The 23,452-nt window shown below is 38.3% G+C and overlaps 2 protein-coding genes across 2 annotated transcripts in view; one reads left to right on the top strand and one right to left on the bottom strand.

Moving 5' to 3' along the window:
• Smp_104030.2 (cell polarity protein) overlaps positions 1–5,110 on the bottom strand; it is a gene marked incomplete at both ends in the record, with an annotated part of 58,926 nt that extends 53,816 nt beyond the window's left edge. The window contains 6 exons of the mRNA XM_018795028.1: positions 244–318; positions 783–903; positions 2,258–2,347; positions 4,641–4,708; positions 4,738–4,872; positions 4,949–5,110. Of these exons, the coding sequence (XP_018649382.1) occupies positions 244–318; positions 783–903; positions 2,258–2,347; positions 4,641–4,708; positions 4,738–4,872; positions 4,949–5,110 (651 nt within the window). The remainder of the gene's footprint in view (positions 1–243; positions 319–782; positions 904–2,257; positions 2,348–4,640; positions 4,709–4,737; positions 4,873–4,948) is intronic.
• A 13,177-nt stretch (positions 5,111–18,287) lies between these two features.
• Positions 18,288–22,471, top strand: Smp_166320 (hypothetical protein; the record flags this gene model as incomplete). Its single annotated transcript, XM_018795027.1, has 2 exons — positions 18,288–18,391; positions 21,480–22,471. 2 exons carry the CDS (start codon positions 18,288–18,290, stop codon positions 22,087–22,089), a joined length of 714 nt encoding a protein of 237 aa, XP_018649381.1. The 3' UTR covers positions 22,090–22,471.
• Between the last annotated feature and the right edge of the window lie 981 nt (positions 22,472–23,452).

The raw sequence follows: 23,452 nt of genomic DNA, 5'->3' as shown, positions 1-23,452 counted from the left end.
TTGGTCCTGGGTTCGGATCTCGTGAGACGGGATCGTGGATGAGCACTGCTGAGGAGTCCCGCAATTGGGCGAAACGGCTGTCCAGTGCTTCCAGGTTCTTCATGGTGGTCTAGCTTCAATTGACTCATGATTTCAACTATATATAAAAAAAGATAACTTGTTTTATTACAGACACGAAAGCTATTACGCTTTCCACTAGTATGTTGATAAAAAAACGAAAATTTCATTAAAATTACATCTTACTTTAGGTAATGATCTCAATTCATTATCATCTATCCATAATTCGCTCAATTGGGAGAGCTGACCAATCACGGGAGACTAAATAAAAGTGAAAAGTCAATTTTAAGAGAAATAAACCCTGTACAGCCACAAAAACATTGTTACAATGAAATATATGTGTACATAATATAAATGTAATTCCTGGGAAATTATAATTACCTTCTACCCACCAATTCAATGGACGGTTAAGCGAACTAGACTAGTTTATATTGTGGATGTGGGGATGGTGGCTAAACCACATACTTAATACCTGTTAAATACAAGTTTATAATGGTTAAGTTTGTATACACCACTTTCCAGAAGTTGGGTCTTATTATTACCACTGAATTCTGTATTGTAGTGTGTTCGATTGGTAAGTCAGGAAGGCACAGAAATTAATCTGAAGCAGAGGATTAAGTGTAGTTACCTTCTGACAACTTAACATGTTTCACACTTATGGGATAGAAACAGTGTCAAAATGAGCAAACAGTTTCTTTAGACGATAAAAGTGGAAAAAAACTCACCAACTCTTGAAACTCATTGGCTCCAAGATCAAGAAACTCCAAATGAATAAGATCAGCGAAAGAATCTGGTATTGACTTGAGACAATTATCACGAAGTTCTAATTTTTCTAGTAACTGTAAACTGAACAAAAATAAAGATTTATTATGCCACGACCAGTCTTAATTAATTTGAGGTCTTTTAGATATGTCCATCAGAAAAATACAATCCTCACTCTTTGATGTCAATTACAATTTGCTTACAAACAATGGCAGTTGGCATCCATACAAACTTGGATGATTCTGGCGCGACTAATTACTTCTTTTTGGGAGTTTACCTGTCAAACACGGCTGCCAAACAACAACATAAAATCGATAGTGGACGGGGATTAACTAAAGATACTACGTGAACTATGCTGGAACAAGACCTAACGCTCATCCCGCTTAAGCTTTCTGCAACACTATTATACTAATGAAGCTTAGTATGACATTTAAATTAACACACATTCGGGCTAGGCTTTGTGTTGAATATAAATGACTAGTAGAGCTCGGGTAATAAGTTAATCTAGTTAATACAGAAAAAGCCTTATCGTTGGCATACGTGATTTTTCACAGATTTGTTTCAAATTTCAAGAACAACAATGCAACCGGATTTTTCCTGTTACTTCCGATAGTATTCAAATGGTACTTAAAAGATAACTATACGATACTAAGATTTTTAAAATTTTGTAGGTAGCAGATCCACCCAGGTCACCAGGTTGACTGAAAACAATGAATAAACAACACTATGAAAGGTAGTGAAAAAATCAACCAAAATAGCTAATACATTACATCCAATTTGTTTACTTCGAAACCCTGAGCACCTCATTGACAATTTATTTTTTCTGCAAAATCATTTAGGCTCTATAGAGCTAGTTTCAAGTGTAACAACTCGAATCTGCGAGATTTCTTTCAACATTCCAGGTTTAGACGTTTGTCAGAATCATTCAAATAAATTTTGACTAACAGCAATAAATCAACCGGCCACGATTAGCTTACGGAAACAAGTAATGCTTTTAAGTATTTCCTTTTACATTTTCACGGAATGAAAGTGAACTAAAACCGAATCAATAACCATATATTTTTTGCTACGGTCAGCATAATTTACGGGTCGGAAAATTATCACCCGAGTAAGTTTTCAAGCCCAGTCTCATAAATAAAAACCAATTAGTCGCCCAAATTTAGTTCATCAGACTAATATTATATCAATAAGTCATGTCTTTCAGGATCATTCTAACACGTTAAGCGCTATGTTGTACATCTTTTGAGATTTCTGTTTATGTTGCTGAAGAAACTTGAACTGGTTTGCTAATATGCCGAGTTCTAAGTTAGGTTATTATTCAAGTGATTAAAAGTGACGCCTTTAAAAACATGTATAAAGTAGCACGATGCTAGTATATAGCTAGTAAACTGGTTCGATATTTCACTGACGATTACAAAAACAACAAAAGAAAACCTACCTGCCTATTTCTTCTGGAAGCTCAGCAATCGAAATATCATTGAGGCATAAAACTCGAAGATTGCGCAACTGGCAGAACCCAGCAGGTAAGCTAGAATCGGTAGAGCGGGATAAATAAGTTAATTTAGTCGGAAAATTCAAAGTAACATGAAATGATAAACTCAGGTTTTGTAATACTTATAAAGTCACATTCTGTTTCGAAAAAGATGCTACTATACTTTTTCCAAGAGAAACACTAGCAACTGATTCTACATGTCTTTATGAACATAATACAGTACATATATTTATGGTCATTGTAGTTCAAAACGCAATTAATTTGAAGTAGACAGAATCACAAACTTTCAATTACAAGGTTTTAAAGTGATGAAGGAAACCAAAAGTGAGCTAATTAGTTGTGCTAACATCTGATTTTTATGCACAGCAAATAATTATTATATAGTATCCCACAATAGGCACCATTTATTACCATTTATATGAACATGAGATTACACACGAAATTCAAACCTTCAGTTTTTGACACTGGAAAAAGGGGAATGTAGTTTGAACTTTCACTGAAAATATAAGGTAATAAATACCATAGACTATAAATTCCATTCAGAAAGACAGATAACCAGCACAAAACCTTGAGTAACCCAATAAAATAAATTACCTCATCTTTCAAACTTAATTCTAAACATGTTGATAGTATTTAGACTAAAGTCGACTTGTCGATATATTAGTTAGCCATATTAACAACGAAGTATACCTTTAGTTCATTATGATAAAGTATATTTCCTTCATTTTCATCTGGAAAATGTGACATGAAGCCTGGTAGAGCGAGACTATAATTTATGGACGAGCCAATCAGAGGCGTTTGAGGATTTCAAAGTTACGGCGCAAATTTCAGTACCTGATGCTCATTTACAGACGGTTCACAGAGGATTTTAGAGAAGACTTGACGATTGAGCGGCTACAATGAATGGGACTACTAATAAGTTCCTTTATTTGTAATTGCAGTAATCAAATGACTTGTAGACCTTGTGCAGACTACCATGATATTGTCCTTCGATGTAACATATTTCGAAGGAAGACGTTTGCTAGAATAGGAACCTTTTTCGCTCCATCCAGATTGAGACCAAGGCATATTATAATAATTGCCGCGAACTGTGTGATAAAAGCACCAGTAACATTGGCTGCAATAATCGCAGATGTTACTGAAACTTCGGCTGTTCAGCGATATGAGTATTGTAGGGATATATCAATGATAAAAATGATAAACTTACACAACTGGAGTACACACAGACAATACTTAAGTTTTGTGGTCGAGGCTGAGAGCGTTTTTGTGACCTTAACGTGTCTCAAGAGACCGACTATTATGGAGCCATACAGTTGAGTCCCTCTACTTTATAAATTACGATTTTTGACCTTTGAACCTCCTTCTAACCTTGAAAAGTTTTTGGACCATATAAAATAAGTGTATCCACTTTAATTTTTTGGTTTTGTGTAAAGTATTTTTAATCTATGCTGACTTTACTGACTGGCTAATATCCCTCAAGGTCACTTAGGATTCGTTCAAAGGTCGTCCATAAATTATAGTCTCGCCCCTGGTAGTTCTTCATGATTTTCGTTAAGTTTTCGAGACATTAAAGAAGGGGTACTTGAACAGTAAGATTCGTGATAAGACGACTTAATAGATGAATCAACGAAACTACTTAGTGAGTCGAAACGGAATAAATATGAATTTTTAAATTGTGTTTAGTAAACAGCTATGTTCTACTGAGGCCCTGTAACACTGAAGGTTGGGCTTTATTACTACCCTCCGATGTCTGATACTTGTATATACCAAAGGCATTTCCGGGATTGGAAACCCAAAAATACGACAGTAGAGATATATGTTACTGATAGTTATAATGAAGAGTTGAAACATTCAGACGAAATACAGGTGGCATGAACATATAACTATCTAGTTAGTTATATTTTGACACAGACAACTAAACTTTTACCTAACCGCAAGAATCAATACCACTACATCGGTTTAAATTTAGTGCATCTATCACGAGCACAAATCGGACATCCGTATACCATATTTCGGTGAGACTATAATTTATGGGAGACCTTTGAGCGACGCCAAAGTAATCTTGAGAGTGTCTACCTACTTACTAAGGCTAAATGAAGGTTATCAAGTAATTTGAAGAATAAAGATTATGATCCATAATTGATGGTTAAGGTTAGGAATTAGATTTAGGGTTTTTCAACACGAACTGATATGAGTCAAAATGCTAAGACACTATTTGGTTAGTTGGGTGATTGGATTTCGCGCCAAAATTCAAGGCCTGTCGTCCTAAATCCGATCGGTTCGTCCATAAATTATGGTATTACTCATACTTTAATTATCAACAACTCACCTTTGCAAAGGATTATTGCTTACATCCAAACTCTGTAAGGAATCACAGAACCGAATACTCGCAGGAAGCTCAGATATATCTAGATATATGAAGAAACTTCAGCCGAAATCATACCATTTCTACTAATATCCAATTCTACAAGATTAGAAAAGCTGCCAATTCCAGTTGGTAAGCGTGTTAGTTCATTATCACTCAGTGTGAGGAGACGGATGCGCGTCAGGCGGAGAGAGTTCTGAAACGAATCACAATAAAAATCATAATGCCCATTCCATCTCACGCAAGATTGTGTTGAAAGTACTTCTAAATACCTTTGGTAATTCCTTGATTTGATTTGCATCTAAGCGGCACTCTTCTAAAGTGCGAAAATTTCTTATGACGTCATCTGGAACCTGTTCAAGCTTTGAATGACGCCTATCAATATGATCTGTATGTCGACCACAAGGTCCTATGATTGGCAAACACTTGAACATTATGAGTCACAGATAGACATTTCGTAACATCCCGCCATTTTGAAGTGAAGGTTTTGCATTCACAATGATTCAGTAGAACACACTCGATGTGTTGCTTTGAAGACAGAAATCGATTGTTCCGTGTTAAATTTCTTCTTAATCCAGCCTTATTTTTGAATTTTTGATATATTCAGCCCTAGTAAAATCATTCGGCAGTCGGACTACTGATTTACGAACAGTCTACCGATCATCGTCAAGGTCAAGGACAACCAATGGGCAACAGTTAACTACATGTCATGGACTTGTCCATGCGGTGGTGGTCGCACTCTCGTCCTTGCACCTACGCTTGCTAATATATTACTGTAATAAAGTTGTTCGTGCTGATAGTCATGGGATGTGCATACGACGAGTGGGTAACCCACAATAAGTACTAACCGCAAGGTGTAACTTTGACGTTAGTTGACACAGATCTTCAAAATGTAAAATCGTCAGTCAGCTGACAAATAATTGATTCTGGGCTTGTGAAAAATTTTTCAGTGTAATCTTAAGTTCGCTGATTTGGAATGCGAGAAAACGGAGTTCATGTGAGACAAAAAAACTATCATTCATTATTAATTAATATGGTCATTATGTTAATGTGGTGTTCATTCAACTCCTGTGTCAGAAAAATCATTGGTTGACTTAGAAGCTCGATGTGAGACCAGAGATTTGAAGTGTCTTTTGTCAACTAATGATCTTGTTTTTAACTTGTTATATCGTGTGAGAGCGTGCGTGCCCTGTTAATATATGAACGTTATAAGACCGCCAATCAGAGAGCAGCGAATTATCGATCGGGGCAGTGACACACGAAAACCATACTAGCAGTTCAGAGTGCTTGTCAGTCCTGCTTTCTGCCTAGCCCAGCCAATTAAGTCCAGAACACCAATAACAGCCTCTGCAATATGAATAATTATTCTCAAACATACTGGGTTTATATACCAAACAGACAGACCACATAGTACCACAAAATAGAAAATAACATTTGTACAAGATTTGGCCAAATGTGGCTGTGAATAGGGGGAACAGTAATCAGTAGACTGGGGATAAATCAAGAATGGTAAATCGTATAATAATAGTTCATAGGTCAAAATAAAGCTTATGATAAGAGGAACACGAACACGAATATTTAAGTTACTTAACAATTAAACGATAGGAAATATACATATTACATTGGTCCATAGATAGTCCTCAAAAGTTACCATTCACAATTCTCTTCAGGATACAACATAACCATTGGTTCTCATAATTCATATTGTGGCCTGTCAAAATGGATCAGCCCTTGTGTTTGAGTCAAGGCGAAGATCATCGTCCTGAAATAAAGTCTCTCAAGTGCATAGACTCAAACAGTGTGATTGAAGATGTGTCTTAAGACTTGGGTGAAGCGAATAGTGAGATGAATCCGGTTAAAATTCTAGATAAAATCACTTCACTTTTTCGTGAAATTTGTAGCTGCTTGTCAAGAGGTGATGTGCAATTCAGCCACGACTGGTTTGGCCCTATATTCTTCTGAGACCAAGTATTTAGTTCCTCAATATAGTTGAATTTGTGCACTGCACGTTCGATATATTACTCCCAATTACTACTTAAGCTTGTGGTGCCACATATAATAAAAATTTAAGCACGATAATGTTAGCCCAGATGTGATTAGTGAGCTCCAAGTATTTGGACGCTACTGTTTATAGTGTTATGAACTTTATCGAAAATTCATCTCTCGACTTTATGAAAGGTATAGTTCATTAACGAAGTTTGAATACGGAGTTAAGGTTTTGTTTGTTATACCGATATTGGAAATAACGGCCATCGTCTGTGAAATCCTATCTTGTTTAGAGTTATTTCTTGAGCCAGGATATATAACTTGGTTCATCGCATTCCTGACGATGCTAGTAACGATAGCCTCAGTACTCGAATGGACAAGGATATGTCGTCACACTACCTGTGCTCAAATAGTGCATCGTGATCTAGAAATACATTAGGACAAATTGAGAGAATCCTCTAGGCCTAACCGTAATGCAACAAATGCAGATGGTTGTCATTCGTAGTGACATGCAGCTTCACATCGACCTATGTAATAATTTACAAGAATTTCTAGATATTATTAGCTGTTGCAAACAGTTTTTAATTGTTTTAGTTGCTTGTGCTAAGGATGTTGTTGATGAAGTTAGCTAAGAACTATCGAGCGTATGGAGATATTGTAGTGATAAGAGAGATAAATGACTTTTCCTCTTGACAGGATATCAGGATTTGATAGAACACTATGTGGTCTGAGGAGATTTGGTGCCCTACCAGGCATGATGATGAATGAGACAACGTGCTGCATAAGCATGTACATATACTATAGAATAATCCTATACATTATATTATTCGTGTTTCTAAGTCATCGCGATATCCCACAGATTGCCTATTTGGCATCACTAACTTCTGTATCCGGCTAGCCTACAAGATGCAGAAAGCCGTTTAATCATTTTTGTTTGATCAGTGAATTGCTACTTAATTGTTGCGTGAGCATCACTTGGTTTATCGATTTGTCTCTAATTATGGATTGTCGCTGGTCCAATGGTTTAGCCTAAGTGCAAATGGGTTAAAATACTGCACGTATAAGTTCCGTCGAGTGGATTCGATTAGTCACCTCATTCATAAAAAAAGTGAAATTGATGGCTGCCGATCACATTAGTCGATGACATCATTTCCAAGTATCGTAATGCGATATTGATGGTTAACTGAGGTTACGTTAATAGTTTTTATTCAGGAATTGAGTGAATACGACAGGGGAATGATAGGTGAGTTGGAGGCTTGCTAGTTTGTTCGGAATTTGTGATAAAAAGTGTTGATCTGGTCAGCTTGTAACTGTACACAGTGAAACTAGGAGGAAAAACGGTGAAGAGATGCACTAACCAGCCAAACTACCATGTATTTATTAGCCTAACACTGATGATAAGAATGGAGGCGTTTAGGTGTACTGCTATAGGTGCTATTTACTATTTGTATGCCATCGGGTATAAATGTATAGTTCGGTTGTCTGTATGCGGTTTTTTGTTCTTTCTATCCATTTCTGTACTGCCATTTCCATTCTGAGCAGAAAAAGCAAGATGAAGCGGTTGGTTCAATGGGCAAAAAAGTGACACAGTCTTCTTTTTGTCGGAAGGAGAATAAGTGTAGCTCAAACATTTATATCTTGCACAGTCACAAGGGAGAAAAAGTACCTCCATCCACGGATAAACAGGGTTATTCGACGTTTGTTAAGACGAAAGAAAGAGTTTCGACGTTGTCACCAGCTTTGGCATAGTACAAACTATGGAAGGTTACAACTTACTTTCTTATTTACTTACGCCTGTTACCCCTCGTCGAGGAACAAAGGCCGCTCACCAGCATTCTCCATCCAACTCTGTCCTGAGCCTTCCTTTCCAGTTCCTTCCAGTTAAAATCCATCCTTTTCATATCGGCTTCTATTTCCCGGCGTAGTGTGTTCTTTGACCTTCCTCTTTTCCGCTTCCCTTCCGGATTCCAAATTAGGGATTGCCTTGTAATGCACATTAGTGATTTCCTTAATGTATGTCCGATCCACTTCCAACGTCTTTTCCTAATTTCCTCTTCAGCTGGAACCTGCTGGTTTGTCCTCTCCCATAAAACGCTGTTGCTGATAGTATCCGGCCAATGGATGTTGAGTATTTTGCGTAGACAACTGTTTATAAATACTTGTACCTTCCTGATGATGGTCATAGTAGTTGTCCACGTTTCAGCTCCGTACAGTAGGAATGACTGTCTTGACGTTCGTATTAAAGATTCTGACCTTGAAATTGGTTGAGAGTTGTTTTGAGTTCCATATGTTCTTCAATTGTAGAAGTGCTGCCCTTGCTTTGCCAATCCTCGCCTTTACATCTGCATCCGATCCTCCTTGTTTATCAACGATGCTCCCCAGGTACTTGAATGTTTCCACCTCTTCCAGAGTTTCGCCATCAAGTGTTATCGGTTTGGTTGGTGTTCTCCGTGTTGTATTTGAGAATCTTGCTTTTTCCTTTGTGAATGTGGAGGCCTGTTGATGCGGTGGCTGCTGATACACTAGTCTTTTTTATTCGTATTTGTTCGTGTGTATGAGAGAGGAGGGCTAGGTCATCTGCGAAGTCCAAATCATCTAATTGATTCTGAGCTGTCCATTGTATTCCGTATTTCCCTTCAGATGTCGAATTCTTCATAATCCTGTCAATCACTAGAAGAAAGAGGAATGGGGAGAATAGACAGCCTTGTCTGACTCTGGTCTCTACTGGAAATACATCTGTCAGCTGTCCTCCATGCACGACTTTGCACTGTAGTCCATCGTATGAGTTTTGGATAATGTTGACAATCTTTTCAGGAACTCCATAGTGTCGAAGAAGTTTCAATAATTTTCTCTGGTCCATACTGTCAAACCCCTTCTCATAGTCAATGAAGTTGACGTATAGTGATGAGTTCCACTCAACTGATTGTTCCACAATGATCCGTAGTGTCGCAATCTGGTCTGTGCACGACCTATCCTTACGGAATCCAGCCTGTTGAACTCGAAGTTGGGTGTCTACTGTGTCTTTCATCCGATTCAGCAACACTCTGTTGAAAACTTTTCCTGGTACTGACAGCAAACTGATGCCTCTGTAGTTCTCACATTTGCTCAGATCTCCTTTCTTTGGTATCTTGATGAGATATCCTTCTTTCCAGTCCGTTGGCACTTGTTCCTCTTCCCAAATCTTCTTGAATAGAAGGTGAAGCATGTTTGCAGTTATTTCAACGTCTGACTTCAGTGCTTCAGCTGGTATATTGTCAGATCCTGCCGCCTTCCCACTTTTGATTTGTCTGATGGCCATCTTGACTTCTTCTATCGTTGGTGGAGTGACATCTATTGGAAGGTCAGCGTGTGCTGCTTCGATGTTCGGTGGATTCCATGGGGCTGGTCTATTCATTAGTTCCTCGAAGTATTCTGCCCATCTTTTCCTCTGTCCTTGAATCTCAGTGATTGTCTTTCCTTCTTTGTTCTTGACTGGTCTCTCTGGTTTGCTATATCTCCTTGCCAATTTCATCGTTGTATCATATAGTTGTTTCATATTCCCTTCTCTTGCAGCTCTTTCCGCCGTCGTTGCTAGTTCTCCCATGTATTTCTGCTTGTCGGCTTTAATGCTTTTCCTCACTTCCCTGTTTGCTTCTGCGTACTCTGCTTGTGCTTTGACTTTCCCTGCTCGTGTTCGGCTGTTGTTAATTGCTAGTTTCTTGTTCTTCCTTTCTTGAATTTTGTCCAGGGTTCCCATAGAGATCCATTCCTTATGATGATACTTCTTGGGACCAAGAACCTCCTGACACGTTGAAGTTAGTGCTTCTTTGATACCTTCCCAGTTGTCCTCCATCGTAGTTTCTTGTTCTTTCAGTAGATCCTGTAGAGCTTGGAACCTGTTGTTGAGTGTTATCTTGAATTCATGGAGCTTGTCAGTATCTCGAAGGAAGGCTGTATTGAACCTTTGTAGTGCTGTTTGTCCAGTTGCCCAGTGTTTCTTTAGCTTCAGTCTCATCTTGGCCACAACCAGGTGGTGATCTGAAGCTATGTCAGCTCCTCTCCGGGTTCTCACATCTTCCATTGATCTTCGGAATTTTTTGTTGATACAGATGTGATCTATCTGGTTCTGTGTGGTGTGGTCCGGCGAGATCCATGTAGCTTTGTGTATGCGCTTGTGTGGAAATATCGTGCCGCCTTGGAAGGTTACAAGCCAATTCAAAATCAGCAAATCGGCACAATCCGGGCAGTTCAACGAAAAAATGAGAAGCATTGGGCACAATTTGTAGTCAAGTAACCTAGAAGACTGTTCTTATACAAAAATACAGAGCAAGAATGTAAAGATACCACAAGCATTTGGAGTTTGACAACAACTTAACCCGTAACACCTCTTATAATCGAAACATGCCAACTCAGTCAAATTAGAAGTCAGAAATGAAAAGGTTCGAAGATATATTTGACAGAGTATCGATATATCGAGAAGTGACTAGTCTAGGCTGGCTAGCGGTTGTAGGTGAAGTGAAGCACGGCGTACTCACTCATGATCTGGTGTGGAATAATGACCGAGCGCCTACAGCTAAGTGAGTCCGTTAAAAATAATGCGATCAGCACCAAATGTCGAAGACTCACAGAATTATCGATTTGGGGGATTTATTTGCTGCCATAAATGTATAATTGGGCGCCCAACCTAATTACTAAAGGGAGTGCATTACAAATGATAGAGGAAGACCATGACGGACAATTTCGAGGCAGTTTCGACCCTTGAGCATCTTCTAGGCGAAGAACTAGACCCAAGTGCAAAGTAGAAAAATCGTCAGCTCACTGAGGGCTTTGATCAAGACTTAAGGAGCTTAGCTCTTTGGGTTCGGAAAAACCAAAGGGGCTGGATGAACAGCACCTTAAAGTCTCAAGGCAAATCTCACAATACATTCCTGCTCCACTGACTACGATATTCAATGTGTCACTTGGTCAACGTGAGTTATCTATGGAATAGAAAGTTGTAATTGTCACCGAGATTCACAAATCAGGAACTAGACAACTTCCACCAAATTGCGGACCTGTAAACCCCCTCCATGATGTCGCGGTAAAAGAATTAGAAGGAATAATCAAAATGTCTATTGTGACATTCGTGGAAACGAACGATTTGTTAAACAGCAGACAACATGACTTCAGGAGAGAATTATTTTGCACAGCAAACTTCCTTATGGCAAGAGAACAGTTGGCAGAAGCTATAGATAATGAAAAATCAGTGGATGTTTTACGCATAGACTTGAACAAAACACTTGATAAGGTGCATAAAAATAAGCTAGAAAATCCGTGGATTGTGGGACTTTGTAACCGCTCAGGTTGATTGGCTAAGAACTGGCCGAAAACATCTTAGTAGTGTCAAAACTGTTGCTCAAGTATTCATTCTCTTTTTTATTTTGTATAGGCATTATATTTCTTGCCATTCTATGTTGAATGTTAAAAAACTTCGTATTCCTGAAAATAACCCCACGTCCAAACTGTTCTGTTCCACGATCCAAATAAAGACCTATTCATTTTTAGTCTGGTTTCTTTTAGTAATAAAACGAGAGGTACCCAACAGCACGAAAAACCCTCCTGAAGTGGATCAAGGATTTATTGGTAGGCTGTACAGAGGAAGTAAGAATAAATTTAAAATGCTTCTTCAAGGAACCAGTAATATGTGGACTACTACAAAGCTCTTTCTTAGGTCCTCTACTTTTTATACTGTGTGTAAATAAACTTCCAAATATAGTTGATTCTCCGATGTTACCATACGCTTATGTAAAAATCTAGAGGGAAATAGTAGGAGACTAAGATGCATGTGCCCTTCAAGTGAACTCGTTCACTACAATATACACAAGCTTGATGAAATCCAAACGTGAAAATCGTCTTCTGAATTAAAGATCCTGTTTAATATGTGACCCAGATATCTAGAAAAAGTAATGAGAGCAGCTACACGTGCAATCACAGTATCACTACACATCTCAAATCTGCCCTGCCGCAGATTGAGAGTTGGTCTGATTTTGATGGGTAGAATGCTTGACATATCGCCTTTTTCTTCCTACCAGATTACGACCTCCCAGAAGACATAACAGACGAGTGCAAAAGTCATAAACGAATAAACGTCCATGGCATACAGGTTTTCACAGTGAGTATTTGTAGGATTATGGTCTACTTCGTTATTAGTACTGCTCTAATAATAGACCTGATCCTGAAATAGTAGATGCGTCATGATGTAACGTCGACACAATGCCCCTCTGGAAAATATTTTGAAGAATACACAGTATATCAGAACGAATGAATCGTTATTAACTTTTATAGGTTATATTTACTAAACAACCCTGCTTGGGATACATACTGCGAACCAGTATATGTTGTAACTCGTAGATCACGTCTGTAAAAACGGTATGTACCTGCCCTTGCAGAAATATATAATAATTATTATCATCAATCTACAAGATCTTACGTTGAAGTAACATCATTGTCTACAACGACTCATCGCATCATAACAATCACCAATGTATGGTAAAGGACAAATTCAAGCTGGAGATAGAACAATAGGTTTAATATGAATAAATACAATTCATACAGATTGACCATGCTTGCAAGGCTGAGCCATGCCACCCGATGGATTGGATTAACTGAACTAATTCAATTGAGTTCTTTCTTCCCGCCTCCATCGTCAGGTTTTTCTCCGCGTTAAATGTTCAACAAAGATTTTCCCAATTGTCTCATGTTCAGCTTTGCGGATTGTGTGGTTATGACCCAATGCCACTATATATTCAATACTTGCAACTTTTTACCCGAAGACGATGTTCGCTCCTCCGTTTGACTCACACAAGAAAACTAGGCACTCTCAGAAGCTTTCAAGGAAAAAGAACTAACACAGGTAATAGGCATGTTGTCGACTGGTTTAGTTCAATATTAGTACATTTATTTTTTCTAATATAATAAAAGACATAACCGCCAAATTGTAGATTTGTCATGATGTGACTACCGAGTCTATAAGATCCTTGATGGAAGTCACATAGTTATCAATACTGACTTATCGTTTGCTGAAGATAGGCAATATGGTTTTCAACACTTCTCCAGGACACATTCATGCTGGGGATAGTGCAATATATAACGTGAATAGGGATTAGTTACGGAGAATGACCACGCCTGCATGGTCGAGCCATGACATCCCGAACAATTTGTTCCCTGCGTTCACCATTTCTGATCTTCTCCAAGCGTTACATGTTGAATGGAAATGTCAGTAATTATATGCTCGACTTCAAAGATCGTGTGGTTAGAAACCAATACCACTGGAGACTCTCACCTAATAACACGAATCATTTGTTTCCTTACACGAACTAAGATATCTCAGAACAAGGCCTTCCCTACCTTATTTTTTTATGTCAGAATTACTAATATGAGCAGTGGTGAAATAAGGCAATTTACAATATACTCTATGAGCCACAAAATCTCACGCAAGTTAATGTAAACTCAGACATGTAGTTCAGTTGGACTATGGTGGCATGAGTTCCAAGGTAGGGGGACGTGTCTTAATTTTGAACAGTTTACGTTTGCGTTTCGACACAATAAGCATAAAATCTATCAGCATGAGAAAATATCTTAAAACACAATAATGATACCACAATGTGTAAAAAGCACATCTAATGTTACGAAAAAGAAGAGACCCACTCACTGTACCGCGTTGAGCTCACCACCAAAGATGTCACGGATATTCAGTGCTTCGCAACGCTAATGTACGTAACATCTTCACAATCGATGGTTGTAAAGCCAGTCAGACTGGAAGTCAGAAGTGGTTTTTGAAGATATGTTTGGAAAGTGGTTGACATGCCGGGAAGTACATGTTCTAGACTGGTTAGTTGTTACTGAGGATAAGTTTTTCTGCCCTATATTCACCAAATTTCGGCCAGCAGAAAACGCACAGAAAACCTAATCGTAAGGTTAGGTCTGTTTCTAACAGGAAATCAAAAACCTGACCACCCAAGTCATCGACAATCGTCCGGGATCTCACAGTTCGTGTAAAGCTACTGTGGTTGCTACTCCAACAAAAGTTAATGAATGGATACAGATCGAGAATAAGAAACGACATGTTACTACAGAAAAGCGAGTCCCCTAAAAAGTAGCCAGAAAGTCGAAGACTGATCATAGTTACAGGTAAGTTATCTTTTATGGAGTCAAGATGAGCCATAGCTCAGAATCTAAAACTTGTTTTGACCATGAAATTGAGTTGATAAAGCAGCTACTAATTCAGTAAATGTCTCAAAGTATCTCTGGAGTCACCTTACTGAAGGTTTATAGACAAGGTAGCCAAATGGACTTGGAACAGGATCAATCCAGGCTGCTAAATGTAGTATTTAAATCTCCCGATGAAAGGGACTTTACACTACAGAATGGACAATAGCTAAAGGGCTCAGGAGTCTTTGTCCGCAAAAACTTTCCACTAGCGGACCGTGTAAAGGACAAAAAGTTGAAGTAAAACTGAATCTTAAGTTAAATGCTGGCGAGAAGGACCTGAAAATCGTAAATTTTAGAGTTGTGAGTGTTACGGGAGAACTGAAGACATTTGGCTGATTAAAACCTTTTTACTCTACATCAATTTTACTGTTTTTTGGATGTGTTCGTTTTACTTAACCTTTGGACTTGTTTGTTTATATCATTCTGTTCGGACATTTTGGTTTCTTTTGTCATTGGTTTGGTATTTGGGAGTTTTTGCTCCGGGAACCTACAAAATTGAAGGTTTGTTTTGTAATTGTTATAATTAGTGTTGTTAGAACGACTTTGGTCGATTATTTGTGAATTGCGAATAAACTTGGTATTTAATTTGGAGTTTTGGTTATCTTGCCTACTTAGGTTCGTGATTTGCGTATATCGACGGCCAGTACTTCAATAGTTGGAACGGGCAAAAACTCATAATTGGACGTAACAGTGAGGCCGCGACAAAGAATGAAGCCGAAACCACTCTGGGTGCAGCATGAAACCATTTAAATGGGCTTCAAATCTGCTACACAAATGCTCAGAGCTTGTACTATAAACGATCGGAGCTAGGAGTACAGGTAGACTCTACCAAGCCGTATGTAATCAAAGTTACACAAACGTGGTTAATGCGGTTTATAGACAGTACGTGACATGATTTTGAAGGTTTCATCTTAACAAAAACCGACAGGATCCAGAGGCGCAAAAGAGGAGGAATAGTAGCTCTATTCATTAGAAATACTAACCCAATTACCATTATTGATAACGTATCCCATGAGAGTGGGACATGTGTATTAATTAGTTGCCACTTGAAGTGCAAAGGACAAGAGCTGCTGAATGATTTGGTCTACCTCAGTCCAAGCTGTGTGGTGAATGAGGTCTTACTAGAAAGTCGCAGTACTTGGCGATGTTTAATCCTAGGAGACTTTATTGCACCCATGGTAGACTGAAAAATATGAGGATTGAATTGTCAGAAAATTCATTTGAACAGGAATTAGTTGATGTAGTTATTGCATGTGTTTTAGTGCAACATGTGAGAGAAGCAACTAGGTTCGACTCTGACTCTGAATCATCCTTACTAGATGTGATACTGACCCATTATGAGGATGATGTCGCAAACCTCGATCACATGCCATCCTCAGGTAAAAGTGATCATGCAGTTCTAATCTTCGATTTCTATGTATTTGTCGAAAAAGAGCATGTGCCAGCCCAAAGCAAACCTAATGTCTGGAAAGCAAATGTAAGCATCCTCAGCAGATTGGATAGTAGAATCAGAGTCCCCAATTGAAACAGCTTGGGATGTATGTCAAAATTCATACTTAAAAGTTACTGCACCTCACATCCCTCGGACTACACCAAGGGGACCGGGAAACCTCCCACCGTGGATCAGTAAGGAGGTTCACACACTTCTTCGTAAGAGGAGGGGAGTGTGGAGGAGATTTAAGTCGCTCGGTACTGACAAGACAAAATCTCAATATCGAGAAGCTCAAAATATCTGTGCCTCGACTCTCGAAAGTCTAGAAGGTTGTGCGAAGAAAAACTTGTCGAGAAATCTATAGAACACCCTAGACGCTTATACTCGTACATAAACCAAGGGACTAAGAAAAGAGGAAATATTCCAGCATTGTGGGGAGACAGTAATGCTTCATAATTAGTGGAGGACGATTACGTTAGAGCTCAGGTATTCTCAAATCACTTTAACAATGTATATGCCGTAGAGATTTCCTCCCCTTCAGATCATACATACTCCTCACACGCATTGGACACCGTGACCATTAAAGAACTCGATGTCTTTGCTCTGCTAAATAAGCTTGACATAGGCGATTCCACAGGACCCGATGAACTACATCCTAGGTTACTAAAGGAACTGGCTAACTTCTTTGTGTACCCCCTAGGTATACGCTTTATTCTATCTATATCCCAGGGTCGATTGCCAAAAGAGTGGAAGAACGCTGTAGTATGTCTTGTCTTCAAAACAGGTACGAAACATAAACCTGAGAAATACCTACCCATTGGCCTAACTAGTGTGGTTGTTAAAATCTTAGAAAAGATTATTCGGAAGGAGCCGTTTAAGTACCTCGATGAAAACCAAATCCTTTCGGAGAGGCAGCATGGTTTTAGAGTAGGTTATTCTTGTCTCACTAACTTATTAGACGCTTGTGAAATCTGGTGAGCTTTTAATGACCAAAAGTTACTTGTAGGCGTAGCCTACATTGACTTTAGCAAGACTTTTGACAAAGTTCCTGACAACCGGCTGTCATATAAGTTAAGGAATATCGGGGTTGGATACAATCTAATAATATGGAATAAAGACTTCCTTGGGTGGCAACGAAGAGTACGGGTAAAATCCAAATTGCCCAGTTTAACGGAGTGCCTTAGGGTACAGTTTTGTGGCCAGTGTTATTCTTCTTCTATGTAAATAACCTTCCTCATCTCCTACCATAATCGGTCTTGCTATATGCTGACGATATCAAGATATGGAGAGCGATTAGAAGTAAGAGTGATAGCTTATAACTTCGAAATGATCTGGGGAAATTATCTAAATGGCCGAGAATTCGGAAGTTACCGAAAAATGCTTTTGAGTGTATTGTGATGCAAATTGGTCATCAAGGTACAGATACATACAGGGAGAATAACATCAAGCTACTTATTGTCCAGACACACAATCACTTAGGACTTGAAGATGCCACAGGTATTTGGAGTTAGACAAAGTTTTGACAGGGATCAATGATCTGTTTGATATTCAGTGACTCAATTTGCGGATGATTTGGCTCGGACTCAGTGACATTTCACAGAGTAATTGTTAGCCAAGACGTAAAAAACTAGTACATACTGCCGTCTGATAGCCGCTAAAGGTTTTAAAACCCTATGGTCAATGCGTAGGGCCTTTAGTCATGTCGATGCTAAAACGTTTTTGACTTTGTGTACAGTATTCGTGCTTTCTAAACTTGAGAACTGCATACAAGCGGCTAGCCCCCTGCTTAAAAAAACAGAGAGCTTTTGAAAAAAGTTCAGAGAATAGCAACTAAGCTGATCTCTGAAATAATGAAGCTCCCATATGATGCTCGATTGGCTAAGCTAAACCAATTTTCGTTGTAGAGGAACCAGAGGAAACTGAAATTAAGTTTACGCGCCCTTATTGGCCGTGACGGTACAGTTATGTACAACAACGGAGGTTCTCCGCATAGATATCCCTGGAACTCCTGTAGTCCTAGCCCAAATAGGGATCCTTTTTACAGGGCAAGATTTAACAGTCATTCTAGGTAATTAGGTTCTATAAATTCCCGCTTTTCCTGTCTGATTCGGCCTATAAGTTCCAGACAAATAGTGATATTTTATATTTTGCTTAGGTTCTAGTTATTTTTAAAGTTGTTGTTGACTAACTGAATTGTCTATTGCATCTTTATTTACGTTATTGGGCAAGAGATTGTCTGGACTCATAATGGGCTTGAAATAACTGTTCAGTTAGAAATCAACCTAGTTAACAATTACGAGGGACCAGGAGCGACCACGTGTAGTCAAACTCAGTAAACATCGAGTTAAATTTTGGATCCGAAACCGTTTCTCTGTCCGTGGGCTCCATCTTATATAATATTCGACCGCGTTTTTGTCAGCTGGGTAGGAGAAGATTCCACATGGTATTTTTGACCAAAAACATTCATAAAATTTCGTTGTCGATTGTGTTTACGGCTCAGAGAGAAACATTTTATAGTAGGTGGGGTGTCTGTTAAAGGTATCTCTAGTGATTACACTTAATGGGGGGCTTTTTACTTGAATAATGTAAACCTGTCTAGAGATTGTATTGGACTTTTGTATTGATATCTCTACCTGTTATGGTTGACTGTTTCATTATTTATATCCGGGTTTTAGTTATTCAGGCAGGAGTTATTTTTTTAAACCCATTTCCCTGAGCGTCCACCCATAGAGCTGCTGTCGTTCGAGTCAGACGCCTTTGAATTGTGAGTTATACTTTGGACGGGCTCAAAACTTGACATCTGTGATAAAACATGGGCTAATCACTTTAAGTCACTTGTATTCCAGAACATTTTAGTATGGTATTTCATTTATAGTGGACAAGTGACGGATATCATGTCTGATGTTAATGAATCTATTGTTATTAAGATAAATTTGTGAGGAATATTTTTTGTACCATCTACCTAATTCAGCTTGAGATTCGTGCTTGTCATTTTCACCACATATTATCTCCCAAGTTTCTACGGCATCTGCAAGTAAGAATGAAAATGATCCCAAATGTTTCTCTATTTCATCAACATAGACTTGGAATGGTAGAGGATTGCCATTCGTGCTCATATATCGCCATATAAATTTTCCAGTTCATGCCTACTTTACCCTAACAACCTTGTATGTCGCCCTCAATTTCCAAGTTAGTGTTTTTGAATGAGCTTGATATGGAACTCATCAAATGTTTTGTCAAATCACTGGGTAAAAACATTGGCAGATGAACCGTTATCTGGGAATTCCATCAGGTCCTCTCAATGAGGTTTTTTTAAAATCCCGAGGTGGCAATAAGGAAATTGTGTGATTTCACTTAACAAAGTAGTATGTCTCAACTTCAAAAACTTTTACAACTACACAAGTCAGATTGACAGGCTCAAACTGAGTACAAGCTGTTTGTCTCAGTTATCGGGAACATGATAAGTTCTTTGAGGGCTGCCTGAGTAGGTAATGTGCAAAATAACTCCACAAGTGATTTGGCAACAAGATACTCGAGGGATGACATCAATCGACAGCGTAACTCATCATAGCCGGGTAGTCTGCCGTGTGTTGGGTTACCAGGTCATTAAAATACTGCTTTTTTTGTGAGAAACATTGGTTCTGTAGTCAGTAGATTGATGGTACAGTTAGGTAACTCATTACCATTACTTTCAAAGTAAATTTCGGCTTTGCTGAGTGTGTTATAGTTACATGCTCACATGATAGTAACTAGGAAATTCCACCATTTCGTCTGTTCCTCCTTTTAATATAATGGAACACTCGTTTTGAACTGGTTCACTTATGCATTAACTGCGTCCCATATGCTGTACATTTTACACTTTTTATTGAATTTGCGACATTTAGTCTCCAGTTGATCTGCTGTAACGTAGAGCCCGACGCAAGTATGCATCGACCTTAATTGCCATTCCAAATTAGCATGTGATGAAACTAAAAAGGTGAATAAGAAGAGTCGAAGTAGTAATATTTATATTGAATGTAAGAAAAAAAAATAGACATTATAAATATGCTTTGAGAAAAAGGAGTGAAAAAGTTTTCTGAGACTGAAGATCTCGGTTAAGATAAGTTGTGATTGTATTTGCATCACTCACTGAGTCTGGGCTATTTCACTTAATATCCTCAGCCTTTTATCGCAATTATCATACATACCTTAAACGGGTAGTTTTCGTCTACCAGTATGGTTCATTCCAACAGTCAATGATTTTATGTGTTGACCTCATGTCTTGGCCTGGCTGCCCCTAACTTCTAAACTATCTCTACTCCACCCAGCACTACTTGTCAAAAGTAAGTGCTGGTTGAGCATACGTAACACATCCCTTAGCCATTTTAATCCATGAAGACTTATAACTCCATCGGCTGGTTTCTAGTCTTTGACTAGTGCCCTACACCCAACCCCAGTACTGCTCTCTCGATTTTTTCACGATATATGAACAATACTGTTAAGATATGTGATCAATAAATCACAACCCACTATTGTCTTCTGACTTTAGAAGTCAAGTTTCTCACTGACAAAGTAAATTATTATTACTTATTAGTTGACAAATGAACATATGGCTCACCCTACAAGTGATGTAAGCTGATAAAAGCCAAGCTTTCCAAATCCGTGCAGAGATTTCGTCAGACACCGACCCACCAGGGTTGATGGGACTTTCAAGATAAGTAAACTGGTAAACATTTCCAACTGCTTCACTCGTTATGATCAATCTGTGTAATAAAGCACTTAATCCCGAATAAATCCTAACCAGTTAAGACAGAGTCAAGGAGATGAATTTCAATTATTAGGTCGTATGTTTGAAACTCACTCCATCTGTTTTGGTTCGAATCCTTGGATAGTGTTACTTAGTAGTTAAAGGACTTGCCGTTCAGCCAGTAAATCATAGGTTCAAGTCCTCATTTACATTCCATTTGGGCAGCTCAGTGATATCATCATCCCTCAAAATTGAGTACATAAACCTTCATTTGCCAAGCAATTTCCACTGCCCACATGAAAACTTGGCTTAAAGAGGAATAAAAAGAGCCCGTATTTGACCATGGAATTGCGCTAGGTTAACCATTCATAGTAGCTGCAGATATTTTGTCATCAAAGAAATTCTCAATTTTTTTTATATAATTTCACAGGTCACCAATCACTTCAACACCTCCATTTGGCAGCGGGAGATTTCCCCGATGTCCACAAGACTCCCTAGTTTGTTGGAGTCCGCCCGTAGGTTGTACATCTTATTATGTCGATAGTCCCCCTGCACGTTATGGTTCACCAAATTTCAACCAACCATCTTATCAACGAACCTTTGATTCTTCTATGAACTCATACGCCTCACACTCACCACTTATATCTAACTGCAATCCACCTATGAATATCCACTCCGGTTCAATTTCTAGTGGTTCTTTTGTATCGACTCAAGACGATTTGAGTTGGAAGTATGACAATTCTCAGCACAATTCTTCAGCATTTGATATTAGTTCAAGATCACCACGAAATGGTAGCAGGAAATTCAATGAGAATAACCGTCCATTCAAGAATTGGATCGCATTCAGTTTATCAGACCCTTGGGAAGGAATGAAACCAGTCCGTACACCACACTCCGGTTATTTAGTTGATAAGCCACCTGCACAAAGACATACTGTTTTGTTTGCCCCTCACGAACGTCGGAGAAGGTTAGAAGTAGACGATGATGATGCAGTGACGATTAGTCCGACAAAGCAACTTCAAAGAGTTTGTTCTAATTAAAGTTGTAATTTTGACGCTGCACAATCTATCTTATGTATGCAATATTTTATTGTATGCGTGTTCAATACTTCATTTTGTATAATAACTTTCCATAAAAAATTCTGCCATAGGATTTTAAGTCCAAGGAAATCGTAGGAATTCGATAACCGTTTACACATTTAGTGTTTATTCAGTACACGAGATTTCGATATATGTGTTTGATCTGACTTATATACTCGTCTTCGAGGTCACTGAGTAAATTCTAGTAAACCATATTATTTTTGTTGTTTGTAACTCAAAGCTGAGTACATATATCTACACTCAGTAAATAAGTTTTGCTATTCTTTGTAACGTGATTTCATAGATCTTAAGTCGCAACAGTTTGTTTTCAAGCTAGTGTTCTAAACAGTGTTTTTTATGTCTTTCATTTTGCATAACATTACTACGAAGACTTCAAATTTTGTGACTATCGTAACCAATGGTTGGAGACTCTAGGTGACATGGCTCAGAATCGATGGCAATGGCGTAGATGTATACACTCTTTATCTTCCCTTAAACCTTGAGATTAAAATCGCTTCATATCTGTCTTCTTATACCATTTCCTTATATACAACCTATCTTTTATATATTACCACCACTAAATTAACTATTTCTATGAATCCGGTGTTCATGTTGTTGTGCTAATGAGGTATGGCAACTTGGACCGATGCATATGTGTGCTTGGTCCTACGTTGTAGCTGACTGACATTTAAAGAAAGCCTGTATTCCATAAAATCATTTAATATCGAGAGAATATATACTCGAAATGTCTATTACGATAAATGATTCTTAGTCATAGTATCGATGATTAGGTGAAAACGTTCTCGCTCAAGTTCAGACAGCTAGAAATTAATAGTGTTCTGTCCCTTGACTTGATGCGTAAGATTAATGGACTCTTTTCCTGCTTTTCGTGTATTAAGACCATTGAAATCTCAGTCTCGGGATACATGTTGAAAAAGGTGATTACTTTGTCAAATAACCTGTTCTTATTTACCAATTTATTCCTAATTCTGTTATTTCAGAAACTAATTACTCAAAATGTAAACTATATTTTCTGTATCAGCAGTGATGGATAATCTCAGTTTTACCATTATCTTGAAATAACCATTTCTCGGCTAAAGAATAGGAGTGAACCTGGCAAACGTCTTCATACCGTTAATGTTGCCAGTCGAGGACTGGTGACTAAACGTGTATCTATGTGATCACTTATTTAGTCATGGGTCATGTGAAACGCACGCAGACATGCAAACTCATTCATTAAGATTTTATAGTTAAATCAAATGAGTAATACATAAATAATAATTTGTAATATCCTAATGAGTAGAAAAATTAGATTTCCTGACGT

Source organism: Schistosoma mansoni, chromosome 1, assembly GCF_000237925.1.
Source record: "Schistosoma mansoni strain Puerto Rico chromosome 1, complete genome".
NCBI classification, from domain to species: Eukaryota; Metazoa; Platyhelminthes; class Trematoda; order Strigeidida; family Schistosomatidae; genus Schistosoma; species Schistosoma mansoni.
The sequence above is the reverse complement of the archived record's forward strand: the minus strand, read 5'-3'. Positions and strand labels throughout refer to the sequence as shown.